The sequence below is a fragment of the Dermochelys coriacea genome, chromosome 1, assembly GCF_009764565.3.
Source record: "Dermochelys coriacea isolate rDerCor1 chromosome 1, rDerCor1.pri.v4, whole genome shotgun sequence".
In the NCBI taxonomy this organism is placed as follows: Eukaryota; Metazoa; Chordata; order Testudines; family Dermochelyidae; genus Dermochelys; species Dermochelys coriacea.
In genome coordinates this window covers 47,150,185-47,171,660 of record NC_050068.2, presented here as the reverse complement: position 1 = coordinate 47,171,660, position 21,476 = coordinate 47,150,185, and the positions used below count along the sequence as shown (strand labels likewise).

The window sequence follows — 21,476 nt, the reverse complement described above, 5'->3', positions numbered from 1 at the left end:
AGGTTCAAGTCTCTGCTCCAGTGAATAATTAATTAGCTATACAAAGCGGAACTGCTTCAAGAGTGGAGACTGAGAGAGACCAATGCCAGGATACCCAATAGCCTGGTGGTTATGTTATTCCCTTGGAATATGTAAAACCCAGGTTCAAGTCTATAATGTGAATCAGGTAGAGCAGGGACATGAACTCGGGTCACATACCTTCTAGGTGAGTGCCCAAACCACAAGGCTATTGGGTATTATATACAGCACACACATGCTAGTCTAAGAATCCCATTGGGTTTAGGCATAAACAAGGGCTCTAAGCAGCTAGTTAGCTGTGGTGCAGCATCAGGACTCAGGCACCTTTTTGTGCATACCCACTGGTAGAAACTTAGACATCTAGTGGACTTTAGGCACCTGCAGGGTAAGGCAGCAGCTGAGTGGTGGTTTTGAAAATGTCAGTGGCATCTAAGTGTTGGATTTAGGCACCCAAGTAGCTTTATAGATCTAATCCGGAGCGTCTTTCCACTGACTCTAGCCCATACTTGGTGAAAGTGCTCTGAGATGAAAGGTGCTATATAACTGTAGGCTACTGTTTGTGATTTTCCTTCATACCATGTATGCATAATTCATCCTTAATCTATACCCAGTGAAGTCAGTGGAAATATACCAGACATTAATTTAGCCCTATATCTAAATTAATCTTTGGTGTATGTTCACTGACTTCAGTGGATATACACTAAGGATGAATTTGGCACATATGGTATAATGGAAAATGATGAACAATAATTTACATTTATAAAACAAGTCAACCCCTGCATCGTGTTTTTACAAATTCTGAATAAAATTTTAAATTAGGGGCAATTAATAAGTTAATCAAACAGAAAAGGTGCTCACAATGGATGTATACATACATGGTTCAAATGAGGTACAAACTTGGAGAAAAACAGTGGAATCCTCTGGAAACACAAAAGACCCACACAAACACCACAAGATGTCTGTGATTATAAAGTGTGGAGTAGAGCTCTAAAGACAAGCCACTGGAGATTAAATAGGTAATTAAAAATAATAATATCATAGTGCTTCTAATATAGCAGTCAGAAACCTAAACTTAATATGGAAGTCATACACAGGAAGAAGTGTAAAAGCTAATATTATTACTATAGCCAGAGTTGGTAGCACTGCCTATTATTAAGGTTGCTCAATACTTTCCATTATAAGACCCTGTTTTCAGTGACGTATTTTAGCAAATTTTAACCACTTGAGCTGAAGTTTTCCATGCTGAGTGTCTGCATTAAGCTAAATACTTTTGGAAAATTTCAGCCAAAATGGTTCAGCAGTTTCTGAGAACAAGGGTAAGAAAAAGTGTGCTTTCCTCATGTTAAAAAAAAAAAATCTATCAAACTTGTCTTTGGAAAGCTCTAGCTCCTCCATACTTTGGAGAAGGTATTCTTTAGATTTAGCAAGGGGCTGGGCTTTTGTGTCAGGGATGTGCTTTTTGCCATCCCTGTGAAAGTCTGCCAAATTTGGCAAAGTTATAAGCCTTCTTTTTAAAAAAAAAAATCACAGTTCGCACATGCTAAACAGAGATTAATTTTAGCAGCTAATCTCCCTGAAGATTCCATCCACCCTGGGCATGCTCCTGCCCAGGGCTAAGCAAGACTTTCCCTGCAACTGCAGCTCTTGGCTGCTGTGGGCCCTGCTGGATCTGAGCACCTACACTGAGAGCAGGGAAACTATGATACCCTGCTGGGCCCAGGCAGCATGGAAGAGGAAGCTGCCTGATTCAAACACAGAGGGGACAAAGATTAACCTACTGGGGCTTGGGAGAAGTAGAATGTGACAAAGAGCTGGGGTGTATAGAAACTGGAATTGGAGAGATCCAGGAGTGGGGGACTGGCTTGTCAAGGAGACTGGGGATGAAATGTTGCTGGGGCCAGGGGGAAGATGGTGATAGAAGGTAGTGCAGAGGAGTGAGACTAGGACTTGCTAGGCAAGAAGACTGGGGGTGGGATGAGAAATCTGAGGAGTGGAGACTGGGACTGGCTATGCTAGGAGAATGGGACTTGGAAAGGGATGAGAAGCCTGGGGTACGGAATAGACAGGACTGGGACAGGGGATAAATTGAGGGAATGGGGCAGAGGGGATCACACTTCAGGGGAATGCACAGAAGAGTCTGTATCACTAGAGCACACTCCCCGTCAAAGCTTGAATGGAGCCCAAGATCCCTGAGTGGGTTACACACTCGCAAAGTGTCCCATTCTCCTGTAGTGCTTGTCTACACAGATGTTGACAACCTACTACTTGTTGTCCTGTTAGCTCAAATGGTAGAGGTCTGTGCGGTGGATCAAGTTCCACCCCTGCTGATGACCCATGCAAATGTCAGTATGATTTCATGTGACAGAGTTTCAGGTTTTTTTCAGTTAGCTTTTTGAAAACCTAAGAAATGACACACAAAAATCCACATTACAAGGTTGCAAAGTCAAGCACTCAAAAGTTAAGAAAATGCCAGAATTAATAAGGCCGCAGGTTGAACAAGAAGAAAGCAGAATATTTGATAGCTTCTCATTAAGTGAGCACTATCCATTCTGTGCACTGAATGAGGCAAAAGAATTGTGGGGGAAAATAGTCTGACTGTGCAGAAGAGTCCAAATTCAGGTTGCATGAGAAAACCTTAATTCTAGCATTTCCAACCCTTAATAATATTATTTTAATTTAGGGTTGTTGTTTTTGTTGTTTTTTTGTGTAATACACACATGTAATATATGCCTGGTTAGGGAGATTTCAGCAAATGAAGAAACAGAAATACCTATCCTAGAGAAAATACCATAGAAGCAAGATCCCTAAATTAAAAAACAAAACACCAAGCCACTTTCTAAAGTAGAACAACACTTTAAAAACTTCAGAGTACTAGATCCCTGTTAAAAGTTTTATCATAATTTGTGAAACATTTAGCAACAAATGCATTTAATACAACTGAAAACCTAAGAGACTATTGACTCATAGGAGTACTTGTTGGAATTGCTCTCTACATTGATCTGTCTAAGGGCCAGATCCAACTTCAATTTCAGTTGGAGTCTTTTCTATTGACTTCAGTGAGAATTAGATCAGGCCCTACATTTCTATACTGTACCATTATGTATGTGTTCATGTTTATTAGATTGAATATATTTATATTTATTTCCACGAAAACAAAAAAAGAGAACTGGGGTAGGATATCAGACACTTGCTATACACAGTGAGACCTTAATAGTGTTGTCTGTGGATATGGAAAATATTTTCGCATCTTCTGCAGCTATGGAGAGGTAACAGACTGGCGCTGTGTGGCTTCTGAGCATGCCTGTTGGTCGGCTGAAATTTAATAGGTTTCAGAGTAGCAGCCGTGTTAGTCTGTATTCGCAAAAAGAAAAGGAGTACTTGTGGCACCTTAGAGACTAACAAATTTATTAGAGCATAAGCTTTCGTGAGCTACAGCTCACTTCATCGGATGACCGATGAAGTGAGCTGTAGCTCACGAAAGCTTATGCTCTAATAAATTTGTTAGTCTCTAAGGTGCCACAAGTACTCCTTTTCTTTTTTTGAAATTTAATAAGAACAGTTCAATATTAAACGGTTTCAAATTGATCGTTTTTTATAAAACAAAGTAAAAATAAATGGGCTGGAATCTGCTACTAGTTGTATGTTTGGTGGGAATTGTATTTTGGGTTTTCTCACCAAAAAAATACCAACAAAAAATACAACGCATAAACAGAGCAGTTTTCCAGTATCAGGCACTTGGAGTGATGTACATGAAACAATAGTATCTGCTTGCAGAGTTCAATTTTTCATGAGATGTTAATGCGCCAAATAGATTCCTAGACCTCAATTATACAATGAGCTCCATGTGGGCAGAGATCATCGCAGGACTGGGGTCTTAGGCACAAGCAAAATCTCAAATCAATCTTAGGTAAAAAACAGAGGATAATCCATGAATTTTTATATTTATATAAAATGTTTAAACTTATGGGAATGATTTTGCTGCACACGTGTGTGCGTGCTGATATTATCAACAGAGCAGCAGAGGCATTCTGTAAACTCACGCATAATTCCAGGACATTTGTGATTGTCTCCTCAATGCACTTAGCTGATCCCTATTAACAGGGCAATTCACTAGACAGTAAGAATTACTCATCAGTAATGTGTGGTTACAAAGCCCTTCAAAACAGTCTTTCAGTGAGTATTGTAACTGTCTCTTACCCAGACATGTAAGGGTTCCACATCCGAATGATTCGATCCATTCCGCCTGTCACTATGAGGTTGGTTTTTTTACAGAATGCAAATGTTTTTACTCCTTTGTAGACCTGAAACACAGTCTGATCTCCCTCAGCTCTCTTTGGAGAGATTCTAGGTATCACCTGCCCTTTTCTTGCTTTTGAATCTTTCCCACGGTCCTTTATTTTTTTCATCTGCTGCTCAACATTAGTAGCGCCAACAGTACACCCTGAAAAAGAACATACTCACCGAAACAGCTGATAAATTTGAAAATATCCTAGACATCTTGGTTCCCACTACCTCCTGCGGATTGGGTATTAGTAACTTTCATCCTCAGGAAATTTCTCCCAATAGTCATTTTATAAATTTTTATAATTTTCCTTTCTTCATTTCATGCCATTAATCCTATTTATTATACCCTTTTTATTATGGTAAAAAATCCTGCCTCCCAATCGCACTGAGGTTTACTATTTTCAGAACGCTTTAATTGACCATGTTTCCCATTAGTCAGTACTTAGCTATTTTGATCTTTCCTGATAAGAAAATCCTTCCACCTTCACTTTCTGGAACTTCTTACAGTTTGTTAACATCGTTCCGGCAAAGAGAGGTTCAAAACTGAACACCAAGTTGAACATGCTGCTCATCATTTCATCGAGGCACAGAGTCTGCACCAATGTCTAGAACAGATATTTGCTGCTGCTGCTTCTAATTTAAGGCCAAATAAAACAAAGAAAAGTGCCAGGAAGGAGAGGCAGGAGATAAGATACAAAGAAGAAGCAAACTAGTCTCTGAAGCCTCATTTCTATATCACTATTGCTTTCCTAAAACTAATTCTGACGTTTAATCCCAGTATGAGGGGGAGTAAAAAAGCCCACATTAAGGAGCAAAGGATGCCACAAACAATGGCATTCGACTCCCCTCTCCACCTCCAAGATCTAAAATGAGGGGATCTGGAAAATGCACACACACAAAGCAAAAAGCTTTTAAATAAAAAGCTGGAAATATAGAGTATGGACTACAAAATGTTGCTGCTGAGAAGATTCTAACCTAGGGGGTTTCAGTGCTTCCAGAACAGATTAGTGATCTATTATTAATTTTCTCACACTAAACTAGGTACATTTTCCAGTTGTGAGCTACTCCTTAGAAAATAGGATCTTGATGGGATTTAAAAGAACTTTGTGTTTATGAATTATGGGAGCTGTTGTTGTCACTGTGTCAGTTTGACTTAATCCAGATTTTGTGTGTCCACCATCTGGTGAAGTCAGACTGCTGGGGTATTTTTTTGTCTGAAATTAACATTTATGATGATTGCAGTGTAGATGGGCCATTAACCATTCTGTACTTCAGTTACTTCTTTGCAACTGTGGGTGAGAATACTTGTCTGACTCACAGCAGTGTTGTTCATTAATACTTTACTATGCACTGAGGTTACTGGATGGAAGTGTTATTACATTACTATAAATTAAGTGGTTAAAAAAAGTATAATTGCAACTGAAATAAAGCTTCACCAAAACCAGCAAGAAACTGCTCTGAAATAACATAAGAACAGCCATACTGGGTCAGACCAAATGTCCATCTAGTCCAGTATCCTATCTTCCAATAGCGGCCAATGGCAGATGCCCCAGAGGGAAGGAACAGAACAGGTAATCATCAAGTGATCCATCTCTTGTCACCCATTCCCAGTTTTTGGCAAACAGAGGCTAGGGAACACCATCCCTGCCCATCCTGGCTAATAGCCATTGATAGGCCTATCCTCCATGAATGTATCTAGTTCTTTTTGGAACTTTGTTATAGTCTTGGCCTTCACAACATCCTCTGGCAAAGAGTTCTACAGGTTGACTGTGCATTGAATCATAGAATATCAGGGTTGGAAGGGACTTCAGGAGGTCATCTAGTCTAATCCCCTGATCAAAGCAGGACCAATCCCCAATTTTTGCCCCAGATCCCTAAATGGCCCCCTCAATGATTGAACTCACAACCCTGGGTTTAGCAGGCCAATGCTCCAACCCCTGAGCTATCCCTCCCCCAGTGCACTGAACCAATTCTAAATATTTGTCAATCTGTTCTCCGAGTCTCTTAGGACTAAGTGTGAAAGGGATCTCAACAAGCAAAGAATGGAATAATTGAAATCTAGATGAACTAAGTAGATTAGGTAGGGGTTTTATAAGCTTGCTTAAGGGAGTAGTTTTAGTATGCTTTACTCATTTGGCTAGAGCAAATGAGACACTTAAGAAACTGACATAGATATAAGGACTTTCATTTGATTTCATCATATGTGGAGTTCCAGGTAACAGTATTGGATATTTTAAGATGAAAAATTAAGGGAAGTATGGACCATGAATTAATTTGTACTATTTTCAGCACTATTTTCAGCTTTCAGTGATGCTTAAATAAAGGAGAAACTTGCTATATCACACTACATTGTGGTATAAGAATACTGCTTTGTATATTGAAGTCATTTCATTCAGTTATTTGCACTGAATAAAAGAGCCTGCTCCTGTTCCCCCTAAAGTCAATGGGAGTACCGCTATTGACTTTTCTGGGTGTAGGAACAGATTGGAGAAACCTAACTCTGGTCCTAATTCTGCATGTGCTTAACTGCTTTGCTGATTCAGGGCTCTTGAGAGGTGAACATACGCATCTCCCATTGCCTACCCAATGAGATTTGTGGGCGCTCAGAACTGCCTATGATTGGGCCCAATGTGAAGAAATTAGACTATCTGAATTTTGAAGTGAACCAGGTACAAATCTTTTTCACATGCATTGGTTATTTATTAGTCTGTTTTTGAAGCTTTTTTGTTGAAGGATAGCCACTCTTAGGTCTGTGCCCCCAACTAAAACCTCTCCAACGCATCATCAAGGATCTACAACCTATCCTGAAGGATGACCCATCACTCTCACAGATCTTGGGAGACAGGCCAGTCCTTGCTTACAGACAGCCCCCCAATCTGAAGCAAATACTCTCCAGCAACCACACACCACACAACAGAACCACTAACCCAGGAACCTATCCTTGCAACAAAGCCCGTTGCCAACTCTGTCCACATATCTATTCAGGGGATACATTCATAGGGCCTAATCACATCAGCCACACTATCAGAGGCTCGTTCACCTGCGCATCTACCAATGTGATATATGCCATCATGTGCCAGCAATGCCCCTCTGCCATGTATATTGGCCAAACTGGACAGTCTCTACGTAAAAGAATGAATGGACACAAATCAGATGTCAAGAATTATAACATTCAAAAAACAGTTGGAGAACACTTCAATCTCTCTAGTCACTCGATCACAGACCTAAGAGTGGCTATCCCTCAACAAAAAAGCTTCAAAAACAGACTCCAACGAGAGACTGCTGAATTGGAATTAATTTGCAAACTGGATACAATTAATTTAGGCTTGAATAGAGACTGGGAATGGATGAGTCATTACATAAAGTAAAACTATTTCCCCATGGTATTTCTCCCCCCCACCCCACCCCCCACTGTTCCTCTGATATTCTTGTTAACTGCTGGAATTAGCCTACCTTGCTTGTCACCATGAAAGGTTTTCCTCCTTCCACCCCACCCCCCCGCTGGTGATGGCTTATCTTAAGTGATCACTCTCCTTACAATGTGTATGATAAACCTATTGTTTCATGTTCTCTGTGTGTGTGTATATAAATCTCTCCTCTGTTTTTTCCACCAAATGCATCCGATGAAGTGAGCTGTAGCTCACGAAAGCTTATGCTCTAATAAATTTGTTAGTCTCTAAGGTGCCACAAGTACTCCTTTTCTTTTTGCGAATACAGACTAACACGGCTGCTACTCTGAAACCTGACATGAATGAGTGACCTAGGAATAACTGTGCCCATAGAGTCACAGGATTACTGCCAATTAGTGATGTCACAGAAAAATGGATTGCAATAGACTGAAATGCATTGTCCAAGGCCAGAAGACACCCGATTGTAACATCTTTAAATGTCTGTCTGGACCACAGGATACATGTCATTCATAGATGCTAATGAGAATAAGAGGAACTACAAATAACCTGTGAAAAATCAAGCACCCCAATATTCATGGGGTGTGGAAGTACAGATAAGGAAAAGAGGGTTGACACCTTCATGCATGTGCATAAAATGTTAGGTGTGGTCAGAACTACAATATAAAAGAGGGTTCCCAGGGTTGGGTAAAAGTGGGAAGATCTAAGGGATGAGCCCACAGGAAACCCCCACAGGAACTATTCCTCAATGATCTATTGAGAGCTCCTTTGGACCTTAGAACATCTCTGAGGATGTGAGTATGACTACAGCCATAATTATTGCATAGGTTTTTGTAGGATTTCTATATGCATGGGTAATTGTAACTTTATTTATTGCTTTAATAAAACTTGTAGCACAGATAAGACTTTGTACTTGTGACTGTCTGTGGTCGTTATCTTTGGACTCCATGTGTTTCTAGAGCCTCCAAATTTGAGAAAAGCGTCAGAGGCAATTTCACTCAGTTGAGTTTGAAACTGTAGCAACCTGTGCTGAATGCATGGTGGTATAATACAGCATCACTCAATTCACTTTAAATAAAATAAAAAGGTTACACTTTGACTTGACATATTACCACATCTCTGTCATGTTTCAGAATCATAGATAACTCATTTGTGCATATGTTTGCGTGTTTTAACTTGTAAATAACTCTAATTTCTTTTTCCTGTTTAAACTTTTATATAGTTTATTACAGGATTGGCTACAGGCCTTGGTGTAAGATATAGGGTATCAACTGATCTGGCATAAGTGACTGGTTTCTTGGGATAGGAAGCAACGAGAATATTGTGTGATTTTTGGTATCATTTATCATTAAGTCCAGCTTGTCTGGGTGGCACAATAGACTGGAGAGTCTAAGGGGACTGTCTTTGACTCCATGGTAAGACAGTTATAGTGATCCAGGAGTTCATGTTTGTTACTGGGTTGGCGAAATCTAATATAGAACAAACTACCAGTTTGGGGTGTCTTCCCTGCTTTTGACAGTCTGCCCTGAGGTAGGTACTCATGGGCGTGAGCCATTCCAGACAGTGTGACAGCCTGCACAAAGAGGGTACAAATTATCTACTGAGCAATGTTCTTGAACGAGCAATGATAAAAATATCAGAAGGACTAGAAAGTATTTCAGAGAAATAGGAGATGGGTAGTAAACCTGTCCTAAGCAACTGGCTTTTATACAGTAGATAAAGGAGGTTTTTATTCACTACGTTAGTGTGTATAAAACACCATGCAAAAGCTAGTCTCATGGTATATCCACCTGGAACAGGAATGAAACAGTTGGCAGTCTCAGAAGAAAGCCTGTTCTTGTAATGTTTCCACTAATAGCCACATAATTGTGATGGAAACAAGAGAACTGGATAGTTTGGACAAACATACTCGGCTTGATGCAGGCCCTTGTCAGAGGTACTGTAAATCCATGGGAGCAGGGAGACAGCAGTGAAAGCAGCTTGTGACTTGCCTTCTGCCAGAAGGCCCATAGCCAGCTGGTTCATCTCCCAAACTGAGTGGGGCTGGTCAGGGAAAGGGATTGGGGCCAACCCAGCTGGGACATGCACTGATTGGTGTGTCTCCTATGCAGCCCCAGAAGGCATTTAAAAATTGCCCTTACTTCTGACTCAGCTGGCCCTGAGGACACAATATGCCCTTGTCGAAGGTCATTCTAGCCTCCTAATGATAGGATGTTTAGCTGAACTAAATCAGAAGACTGAAAAACCCTTTGAGATTCTCCCATTACCAGTTACAATCTTACACACAGTGGCACTAGTAGAAATAAAGCCAACTAGGTGACAGCAATGTGACCAGCACTATACCACAAGTAAGACTGCAGACATGGAGAAGGAACGGAGTGTAAATCAGAGAAACATTAAGTTGAAAGAAATTCCTAGAGGCCTTAATAAGAGTAAAATGGTTACCTATTACTAAAGCTGTAGGTTCATGGTTGGAGGTAGAAATCACTGCTTTAATGGAATCATAGTAGTGCAGCTAAAAGGAACAGAACAAGAGATTACTGTTATATATAAATGATACACAATACTGATTAGAAGAGAATATAGTGTGCTGGGATTATTTCATTTGTTTCTGATCTTAGAAAGTTTTTGTTTCTGAAGCAGGATGAATAAATAAGAACATTTAAAGTTGTTTGCCTAAGGGTGGGTTGAGTGGGTGCATTACAGTGGCTCTTATTCCAGCACGTTCCTGCTGTTTTCTCACGTAAAAAGGGCAAAACATGCGTACCTCACTCCTTTGTGTATCCAAAAGCATGACATACAGATTCTAAGTTCCATTTCAGGACTCTCTGTGGAAGTCAGAGGCTTCCCCCTACATCTTCCCTGATAGACCAGAACATGGAAAACAATCTGCTACTTCATCTGAGCTATAATTGGCTTGGTGGGGCCCCCACTGCTTCCAGAAAGCAGCAACAGCAGCAATTAGAAAAGTAAAAAAAATACTCAACTCCCATCATGTACCATGGCATGTAACCCCCAGACTGGTTATCGGCCTTCAAGAACATAAAACATGACCCATAAAGCTGCACTTTATAACAAGTCTTGACCCTTCCTCCAAGGTCAAGGAGGGTCCTCCAGCATCTAGCCCAATGTGGTGCTGCTGCACAAGGGTTCAGGATTTGGGAACCAGATGTCTGAGCCACACTTATCCAATGACGAGCACACTGGGGCTAGGGGAAGAGGAAGCCATTACTCCAGATATGAAAGGGGTGTAAAGCTGTGCAGAGGTTACTCCAGTGCTAAGGCTGCAATAGTGACCCAGTTGCTTGGTCTGTGCAATGGGGCTAAAATTTGGGCCTACAATTCTTTCTAGATATGAGAGCATAGCTTTAAAAAAATGTATGGTGCTATAATAAATACATTTTACCTCTAGTACCCTGCGCAGATACAAAATTTGTTTCCACATCCAATCCACAATCCACAAAGATGGTCCATGGATAAAAAGTGGATATCCATAGATTTGCAGGGCTCTATTCATCTCATCAGATCAGCTAATGAGTCAATGTATAAATATGCCACTAGGACTACCTTTAACATTCCAAAACTCAGAATAGCTTCAGAGAGCTACCAAATACTTCCTTTTTATCCCCCAAAATGACACTGTTGAAAGGTCAAGGATGGGCCACAGTCAGTCCAGGGGCAGCAATAACTTCAAAGTTTGTACACCTTGCAGTTAGGGCTAGAAGAAATTGAGAGCATTTCTTTAGTTCCATGCCCATTCTCCTCTAGCTTATGACTTTGGATCCTGGGGGTGCAGTAATCCCAAACTCAGATCTCTCCTCATTCAGGCTCCAATCAGGAGGAATTTATGCACATGCCTAACTTTAAAAGCTAGCACTACTGAAGTCAAATTGAAAACTAAACAGCTGTTGAATTTGGGCTTCACAACTTTCAATCTGAATTTCATGCCTTATTCTTGATTGTCAAGCCCTCATTCTATCAAGTTTGATAGTTTGTGCCATTTCCCTGTTCCTCCTATCATACTGCTGACAGTGCTATTCTAATTGACAAATAAGAGAGTTTTCTGTAGACTGACTAGATGCTGTGGCTGAAACCTTATTTACCTATTCCCATGACAATTTCATTTGTGGAAAACTTTCTATTTTATTTCTTTTGGAGTCAGAAAGAGTTTGGTTCTTTTACCTGTGTAACCCAGTCTCCATGCACTTTCCAACGAATGTAAGTCACATTTGGAGAAAGAACAGCATTCTCAATGCTAACACTCGGCAGGTTTTCAGCTTTTGGCAGTTTCTTCCACGTTCTGAAAAATCCAGAGACAAAGAAGAGAAGAGAGACGGCAACCATCATCCTTAAGTGCTAGGAAGCAAATATTTCCTCACCCTTCTTGGTCGTGCACCGCTCCTAAAATCTGGACTATTTCTCTGGCATTAAACTCCCAACCCAAGGTTGTTATTTCAAAAGACTGTAGCTATTTATCTTGCCTTTTGGGGTACTGAAAAGTTGCCCCAGCAATTTCTGATTGCAGGCTGCTCCAGCAGACACCCTGCTGAGGAGAGAAGAGTAGCTGCTGGAGAAGCCAGCAAGGGAGCTGCCGGGGTCTATGTGACAGGGCGATGACTCACTGCTGTGGCACCTCCTACTGGTTGTCCAGGGAATTAGCTCTTTTCAGCCAGGAGTGCCCTCTGACGGTCAGTGTTTTGCCTGCCACTGGCCCCGTGCCCCTTCCAGACCCTGGTGCCTTTCTAGATAAGGGTTCTGCTCCCTGGCAGTACCCCCTCAGTCTGGGTCTCCCCTCCCAGGGGAACCCCCAATCCCTCCCTTGCCTAAGTGGCTACTGTCAGTCATCATCTAGCCCCCACTCCCTGGGGCAGACTGCAGTCTGTACCACTCATCATCGGCAAGGGGGGGGGATCAGACCAGCTGCTGCTGTCTAGGTCTGGGATGCTCCTCTGCAGCCTTAGTTCTCTTTTGTGGGCCTTTACCTCGGCCTACAGCTCCGCTAGGCTGGAGCTCCCCAGCTCCCTCTGCCCTTCCCCAGCTCTGCTCTGCCCTAGGTACCCTCCTCAGCTTCCCAAGCAGCCAGGTCCCCCTCTCTCCATGTAGCTAGAGAGAGTGTCTATCTCAGCTCTTGGCTAACAGCCCTCTTATAGGGCCAGCTGTGGCCTGATTGGGGCACGGCCCCACCTGTGGCTACTTCCGCCAACCAGCCTAGCTTTCCTTCTGCTATAGCCCTCTCTTAAGCTGTTTTAAGCCCTTCGAGGTATGGTGGGGTGACCATCCCACCACAGTCTATATTAGCAAGGATCCAGGGAGGCCTGGCAGATGTGGGAGGGCAGACCACTTGCAGGAGCAGGGGTCTTACTGGGGGAGGGAAAAAAGCAGTCATACTCTTCCAAGCCCTGCCCATGTGAGTTGCCAAAATGAAACACTGCTTAGAGTAGATCTTGTGGCTTTCTGAGTTCCTCCTCAGTATGGCTTGAATATGCCCATGGGCTCTACTGGCCTCCTGGGTCCTTTTGCCTCCCTGGGCAAAAAATAATTAGTGCCATCTCCTAAATGCCACCCACTTATGGCAGCAAAATGAGATGTCACTCACAGTAAATTGTGCAGTCTGTGACTCTTCCTCTCCTCCATGAGGAATTAAATAGTTCATCCTCATCACTGGGTATCTGAATTAAATGTCAACATAGTTAACACTGCATGATTTGGAAGAGTGGCTGGATGGCACTCAGAGTGCCCTGTTCTTTGCCTGGGACCAGAGGCACCCTGCCCTAGCACCGGGCAACCTACCCAACTGGGGTGTGCAGGAACCTCTGACTGGGAGGGAAGTGAGCTACTGGAGACAGGGCTTGATTGGGTGGAGACCAGGGCTTTGTCCCAAGGTGGGGAACCTGAGGCACAGCCAATGAGAGCTGTGCCCCAGCCCAGTCAGCGAGAAGGGACAGGTTCCATTCCCTACCCCAGCAGCTGATTTTCAGATGGGGCTGCAGAAGGATCTGTCCTTGAGAACTAGACAGCAAGAAAGGGGTCATAACACTGTACTGCTGCATATTGGCTCAATCTAAGTCCTGCTTGTAGGGTCCATTCTCTCCTTCCCCTCCCTATACTGGGGGACACAGCAGTTTTCTCCCCTCCACCATGAGGATATGTACAGCTCCTTTTCTGTCAGGGAGAACAGTGCGGGAATGCTCTCTTCTGTAATGTCCACCACCCCTTTTTTTCCTGGACAAAGTGGCCTCAAGCTCATTCCCCCACTCTTCAGTGTCTTCCTAGCAGGGGCGGCTCTACCAATTTTGCTGCCCCAAGCAGTTGCTGCTGAATTGCCGCCGCTGCAACAGCAGCAGAGCTGCCGCCGAATTGCCGCCGCGCCCGGAAGAGCGGCGGTGCTGCTGTCGAATTGCCACCGCAGGACACGGACTGCTGCCCCGTTCTGAATGCCGCCCTCGGCACCTGCTTGGAAAGCTGGTGCCTGGAGCCGGCCCTGCTTCCTAGTATCACCCTCGTCTACATATACTTCCTTGGGCTTTTTTAAATGTAGCAAACACAAGCTGTCCCTTACTCGCTATCCTTACACATTTGTTTATTGAAACAACTGGCCAAGTTACAAGTGACGTTAAACGACTAACTCCACACACTGGGATTTTAATGCCAACAATTGTTGAGAAACGTTTCAAGTGTCATAGCGGCTAGGAGCAACACTGGAAAAACAGGTTTCAGAGTAGCAGCCGTGTTAGTCTGTATTCGCAAAAAGAAAAGGAGTACTTGTGGCACCTTAGAGACTAACAAATTTGTTAGTCTCTAAGGTGCCACAAGTACTCCTTTTCTTACTGGAAAAACAGTTCATGAAACCTGCCCAAACCATAAGGATTTGGATTTCTGACCATTGGTGTCGAAGGTTTAGGATTTCAAGCCAGCTGAGTGGAGGTGGAAATTGTTTCACAGTCCAACCCTTCAACCCTTTGAAAAATGACTAGTAGTCAGGGTCCTTATAGGTGTCCCCTGGTAAATAAATGAACTTTGTTGTCCATTGAAGGAAGGACAAGAAGTAATGGGCTTAATCTGCAGAAAGGGAGATTTAGGGTAGATATTAAGGAAAGCTTTCTAACGATAAGGGTAGTTAAGCTCTGGAATAGGCTTCCAAGGGAGGTTGTGGAATCCCCATGACTGGAGGTTTTTAAGAACAAGTTGGACAAACATCTGTTAGGGATGGCCTAGGTTTACTTGGTCCTACCTCAGCAGAGGGGGATGGACTAGATGACCTGTGGAGGTCTCTTCCAGCCCTACATTTTTATAATTCTACTAAGAGATGGGCAAATGATCTGGCCACAGACACTGAACTGGGGTTTCTTGGAACAACAATGAAAAAAGCAGTAAGTGCCACCTGTTTGCTTAATCATGTAGGTGTCTAAATAGTTTTGAATCTGCTGCACTTCTCTTCATTTTCTCTGCCCCCAAGTTTAGTATCCTCTGAACACTTGGAAGCCTGCTGCACTAGTGTCATGTCCAAGGATCCCAACTTGATACTTCTGCAGACACAAGAGCCAGAATGCTTTGGGGATGTCAGTTAAAAGTATAGATCAATGTAACAGAAGAAAATGAGCACAGTTAACCTTAGTGATAACACTTACAAAGATTTTTAGTGTTCAGTTAAATAGGTGAAGTGACTGCACTTTTGTCAGTTTTTAAACTTGCATTTAAAATGTAAAGTACTTACCGTAGGAGTTCCCCCACAGAAGACAAAAGCAAGATATTCACACACCCCTGAAAATAGAAAAAAAAAGTTGTTATAGAAATCTAAATGTATAGGGCCAAATCCTGTAGTTCTTATTCAGTCCCTGAAGTAAGTGGGAGGAGATTTACCAGAATAAGAATTTCTGGACTATATTTAGCAGATGGATAATTAATGTTGTATAGACAAGATGGGTGAGGTAATATCTTTTATTGGACCAACTTTTGTTTGAGAGACACAAGCTTCCAAACTTTCAAAATCCCTGGGTCCTAACACAACATGTGGTATACCTCATCCCATGCACCAATAGCAACTATGTAGACACAGGCACCAACTTTCCAATGTGCCAGGGGGTGCTTGACCCCCGGTTCTGCCCGAGACCCCACCCCCACTCCACCCCACCTGTCTCTTCCCATCCCGTTCCACCCCCTCCCCCAAGCATGCCGCATCCTCGCTCCTTCCCTCCTTCCCAGAGCCTCCCGCATGCCACGAAACAACTGATTGCAGTGGGCAGGAGGCGCGGGGAAGGAGGGGGATGTGTTGATTGGTGGGGCCTGCCAGCAAGCAGGATGCACTAGGGGGAAGGGGGAGGTTCTGATATGGGGGCTGCTGGTGGTTGCTCAGCATCCCCCATTTTTTCCATGTGGGTGCTCCAGGGCTGGAGTCAGAGTCAGAGCCTATGTATGTGGGTGAAAACAATCACTATACTCTTGAGCGAACTCTCCCAGGAAAATTATAAAAGACAAAAGCGGCAAAGAGTCCTGTGGCACCTTATAGACTAACAGACATATTGGAACATAAGCTTTCGTGGGTGAATACCCACTTCATCAGATGCATGTAGTGGAAATTTCCAGAGGCAGGTATAAATATGCAAGCAAGAATCAGGCTAGGGATAACGAGGTTAGTTCAATCAGGGAGGATGAGGCCCTATTCTAGCAGTTGAGGTGTCCTCGTTATCCCTAGCCTGATTCTTGCTTGCATATTTATACCTGCCTCTGGAAATTTCCACTACATGCATCTGATGAAGTGTGTATTCACCCACAAAAGCTTATGCTCCAATATGTCTGTTAGTCTATAAGGTGCCACAGGACTCTTTGCCCCATTTACAGATCCAGACTAACACAGCTACCCCTCTGATACTTTATAAAAGACAAAAATACCATATCACTTGTGGGTGAACATTTTTCACAAAGCGATCATTCTATATCTGACCTATCAATCATCATCCTCAAAAGATACCTGCACAACACCTTCAAAAGACTAGCCTAGGAGCTTAAATTCATAACTTTGCTAGGCACTAAAAATCATGGACCAAATAGAGACCCTGGATTTATGGTTTATTACAAAAATCTATAATCTAACAACTCACCACCAAGCTGTTCCTTCCCCCTTTCTTTCCTCCCTACAACTGGAGAGGTGTTAAAAGGCTACTTCATCTTGAATGGTCCCTTGAAAGATGTGTTCACTACTTATGCTAAACAATCCATTCCACCTTGTCTTTAGCTGTGACACTCTGAGGGCAAGTCTTCATTTAAAACTCTGCCGTGTGCTTTAATGAAGACATTATACGCCAATGGGAGAGAGCTCTCTCGTCAGTGTGGTTAATCCACCTCCGTGAGAGGTGGTAGCTAAGTTGACAGGTGAAGCTCTCCTGCTGACATAGCACTGTTTACACAGGGCAGTAGGGGTGTCAGATTGGCATAACTATATCACTCCGGGGTTTGGATTTTTCACACCCCTGAGCGACGTAGTTATACCAATATAGGTCTGTAGTACAGACCAGACCTGAATTAGTTTCACAGACCTGAAGAAGAGCTCTGTGTAAACTTGAAAGCTTGTCTCTCTCACCAACAGAATTTGGTCCAATAAACCGATAATACCTCACCCACCCTGCCTCTCTATTACAGTGCAATAGAATGTAAAACTGTATTATACTCTTCAGCCACAAGAGGGTGCCATACTTTATCTGAGCTGGTCACAGCTAGAGCCAGGAAGTGCTTTAAAGGATGTTACAGTGAACATCCCCCGTATATCTCTCTGGGAAGGGAGCTCTGTAGCCAGTCCATATCTGGAACAGAAGCCTGACCTACAAGTAGCAGTCCTGCAACCTACTGTATAAAAGGTGTACCTGACACACCCCATCCACTGGATAATCAGGGAGACTGGCCAGGAGTCACTTCTAGGACAGCTCCCTGATTATCCAAAGATCTAAGGGATGCCCCGTCAGTTCATGGCTTATATCTAAGCCCCTTCGTTTTCAGATTAAACCAATTTTTACCAAAAAAATCCCAGGTTTTACATAAAGTATTATTTGTTTTTCCTGATATTCTCTACTTTTGTATCATTCAAATATATAAAAAAATAACTAGTTTTATTAGGAAAATACAATACATTGCATGAGATATATGTATTACGATAATACATTAGTATGTTAATACATTAATACAAAAGCTGCCTGTTGAAGTAAGGCTATGTATTAGTGTAGAAGATAAAACAATAAAGAAAACAGGCACGCATGCAAGCTCTGAAGAGCATGCGAATCTAAACATACTGATGAATCTCACGCTCATCATGTACACATTTCAAACTATTAGCAGATAAAGGTTTAAAGATCTGACAAACTAAAATGGGAAGAAAATGAAAATATCAGAATATGTTTCAGAACACAGGAAGTATTTGAAAGTTTTAAAAAAACAAAAACAGGAGAAAAGGATGAAGTTGAGTGTATGCACTGCAAATGGTGTGGCCCAATTATTAAATTTAAATATTTATAGGCTAATGGGTCTAAGTCTACAACGTAAACTGTTTATTCAAATGAAAAGTTTTACTTGGGGATTAGAGATATATTGTTTTCTTAAAGTCAAAAGTGGCATTGTGTTTTAAGTTATGTTTTAGCTCCGCAGCAAACCACATTGAATTCCGTTCATCAAAGCATTAATTTACTGAATACTTCCCCCCCCCCGTCCTTTCATCCACCAAAATAAACCCCAATATTTATCCTGAAAAATTATTAATAGTTTTTTCCACCTATTTTCACCTGTTTTTGTTGTAGTAATAAACATGGATAATTCCCTGGAAAAATTAAATAAATGAAGGGCCCTACTTATATCAAACACTTTTTTGTTGTTGTTTTAAAAAACACACCAAAAAAATCTACCTGGTCATCACCATATAGAATCATGCACTCATCAGGATCAGTGCAACTAAAAAAAATCTAGTCAAAACACTTCAGTTTAAAAGAAATAAAAGTCGTATTGAGTGCAACATACGTTAGACAAAACAAATGCCATGTTCACAGGCAGTGGTGGATTAGTCACTGGACCAACGGGGCCCAGGCACCCTAGCCAACTGTGGGGACCCCAGAAAAGTGGGGACCCCAACCTGCTCTGCCCGCCTGGCACTCCTCCCCCACCTTGCTCTGGCCCAGGGCCCCACAAACCTCTAATCCGCCACTGTTCACAGGTGTGGCATTCTGTGAAGACTAAATTCAGGCCTGGTATAAGGATAAATGTTCTCCTTAATTCAATTGGAGGCATATCTACTTACACCGGGGACAAATTTGGTCCCCACCAATGTTGTGGATGGTGCAAGCTGCAAGTAAATGTTAATGGAGAGAGAGGTCTGCTTTATCTTACATATTGCTGATAACGGGTTGGAATATGACGACATTCACGCAGCCTACCCTGTTAAGTGTGAAACCACAACTAACATAATCAAACCAGCGAGCAATATGCGTGCGACAGAGATTCCTGATAACCCAATGGCCTAGGATACCTAAAAATCACATAAAGCTCTCGGATGAAGACAATGGTCAATAATTCTGCTCCTCAGGCATAATGGAATTTTCTGTCACACAGATGAAGCTCGTCTGTGCAGGAGACAAGAACTTATTAGAGGCTGATCCAACACTGCATAATGAATTCCCCTAGGAACAGAGGACCACCACAAACCTCTCTACCTTCTGCTCCAAGTGAAAGATACACATCTTTGGCTTCTTTTTTCTGCCATGAACACAGAGAGAGAACAAACCACACATGACAGGTGTTAGTTGTGTTGTTTATGAACTACCAGAAGGCACTCGGATACAACAGTGATGAGAGAGATAGAGGTAGTGATGAAGGAGAACACAAACAGAATACTTCTCTACGTTATCCCTGTTTTTGCACATCCACAGAATGACAAATTGGTGAAAATTACTTCACTACTTTGACACAAAGTGTAAGCCACTCCCTCATTCATGTCCCTGCTCAATTTGGCCTTGACGTTTCCAGGGACCCATTTACTCCATGTTGCATTTGGCACCAGGAATGTAATGCAGAATTTAACATCATAAATGCAGAGTTTAATGCCATAAACTAGAACACAGACTGTGCACAGGGAGATTTTTTTTTAAGTGAAGAAAAACAGTGGCTGAGCATGTCCAGTTCTGTTCAATATCTTCATCAATGATTTAGATAATCACATAGAGAGTACACTTACAAGGTCTGTGGTTGATATCAAGCTTGGATGGGTTGCAAATACTTTGGGGGATAGGATTAAAATTCAAAATGATCTGGACAAACTGGAGAAATGGTCTAAAGTATGTAGGATGAAATTCAATAAGGACAAATGCAAAGTATTCCACTTAGGAAGGAATAATCAGTTGCACACATACAAAATGGAAATGACTGCCAAGGAAGGAACACTGCAGAAAGGGATCTGGGATTCACAGTGGATCACAAGCTAAATGAGAGTCAAGAATCTAACACTATTGCAAAAAAAAAAAAAAAGCAAACATCATTCTGGGATGTATTAGCAGGAGGATTGTATGCAAAACATGAGAAGTAATTCTTCTGCTCTACTCCACGCTGATTAGGCCACAACTGGAGTATTGTGTCCAGTTCTGGGTGCCACATTTCAGGAAAGATGTGAACAAATTGGAGAAAGTCCAGAGGAGAGCAACATAAATGATTAAAGGTCTAGAAAACAAGACCTATGAGTTAGGCTGCGAGTCTGTCACGGAGGTCACAGAAGTCACCGATTCCGTGACTTTTCGTGATCTCAGTGACTTCTGCAGCTGCTGGTGCTGGCTCAAGGGCTGCCCGACTTGGGCAGCTCCTGGGCCAGCAGCGGCAGTTTGGGTGTGTGGAAGGGGGCTAGGGGCAGGGGGGCGCTTACCTCAGAGTGGGGGGCTCCCCAGCTTCCACAGCACTGCAGCTCCTAGGTGGCGAAGGGGTCGGGGGGGAGAAGGGGGGGGCTCTGCACCGCACACTGCTCACGCCTGCAGGCCCTGCCCTCGCAGCTCCCATTGGCTGCGGATCCTGGCCAGTGGGAGCTGTGGCAGCTGGCGCTTGTGGCAGGAGCAGTGTACTGAGCCCCCTTACCCCTCCACTGCCTAGGAGCTGCAGGGACATGGAACTGGGTAGGGAGCCCCTGATAGCCAGGCCAACCTCCCACCCCAGCAACAGTGGAGTCCCCCGGGCCACGTTCCCCAGCACCCGCGGCGCCTCTGGACCGCCCCCCCAGAGCACCCGCGGCCCCCTGCCCAAGTTTTAGTCATGGGTATTTAAGTCATGGACTGGCTCGTAAATCACTACATTACTTTTGAAATTCTACCTCAAGTAATTTGCCCAAAGTTGCATAGGAAGTCTGTGTACATGAACATGTGACAGATGCATGTTTTGGTAACATTTTGAAACAAAGAGAAATAAACACCTTTTCATAGGAAATAAAATGAGGCTTTCCAGTTGCTTAATGATCTCCAATACTCGGTAACTACTATAGGACTTCACGAGGAAGCACTGAGGTCATTTCATCCACACTCCTCAATTTCTACCACAATGTCCAGTCAGAGTAATCTCCTACCTCCCACCATCATTGCATATTTATCCGTGCACAATATTTTGGTGATAGCTTTTCAACATACAGGTTACAAAGTCGCACATTCACTTCCCATTACAGCCCTGATGCACCACTGTACTTTAGCACTTGCCTAACTTTAAGCATATGAGTGTCCCACTATCTTGCTTAGTAAGAGCCAAAATGTACAAACTGAAGTA

General features: G+C 42.8%; 1 protein-coding gene across 4 annotated transcripts in view; it reads right to left on the bottom strand.

The window, feature by feature from the left end:
* LOC119850874 (WD repeat-containing protein 49-like) overlaps positions 1-21,476 on the bottom strand; it is a 79,710-nt gene that overhangs the window by 32,620 nt on the left and 25,614 nt on the right. For all 4 annotated transcript variants that reach the window (XR_006277655.1, XR_006277656.1, XM_043504375.1 and 1 more), the window contains 6 exons: positions 18,596-18,641; positions 15,424-15,470; positions 11,892-12,009; positions 10,155-10,224; positions 4,216-4,459; positions 3,225-3,330 (listed from right to left, as the gene is read on the bottom strand). Coding sequence is in view for 2 of the 4 variants with exons in the window: in XM_043504375.1 (XP_043360310.1) it covers positions 3,225-3,330; positions 4,216-4,459; positions 10,155-10,224; positions 11,892-12,009; positions 15,424-15,470; positions 18,596-18,641 (631 nt within the window). In the remaining 2 variants the exon portion in view is untranslated. The remainder of the gene's footprint in view (positions 1-3,224; positions 3,331-4,215; positions 4,460-10,154; positions 10,225-11,891; positions 12,010-15,423; positions 15,471-18,595; positions 18,642-21,476) is intronic.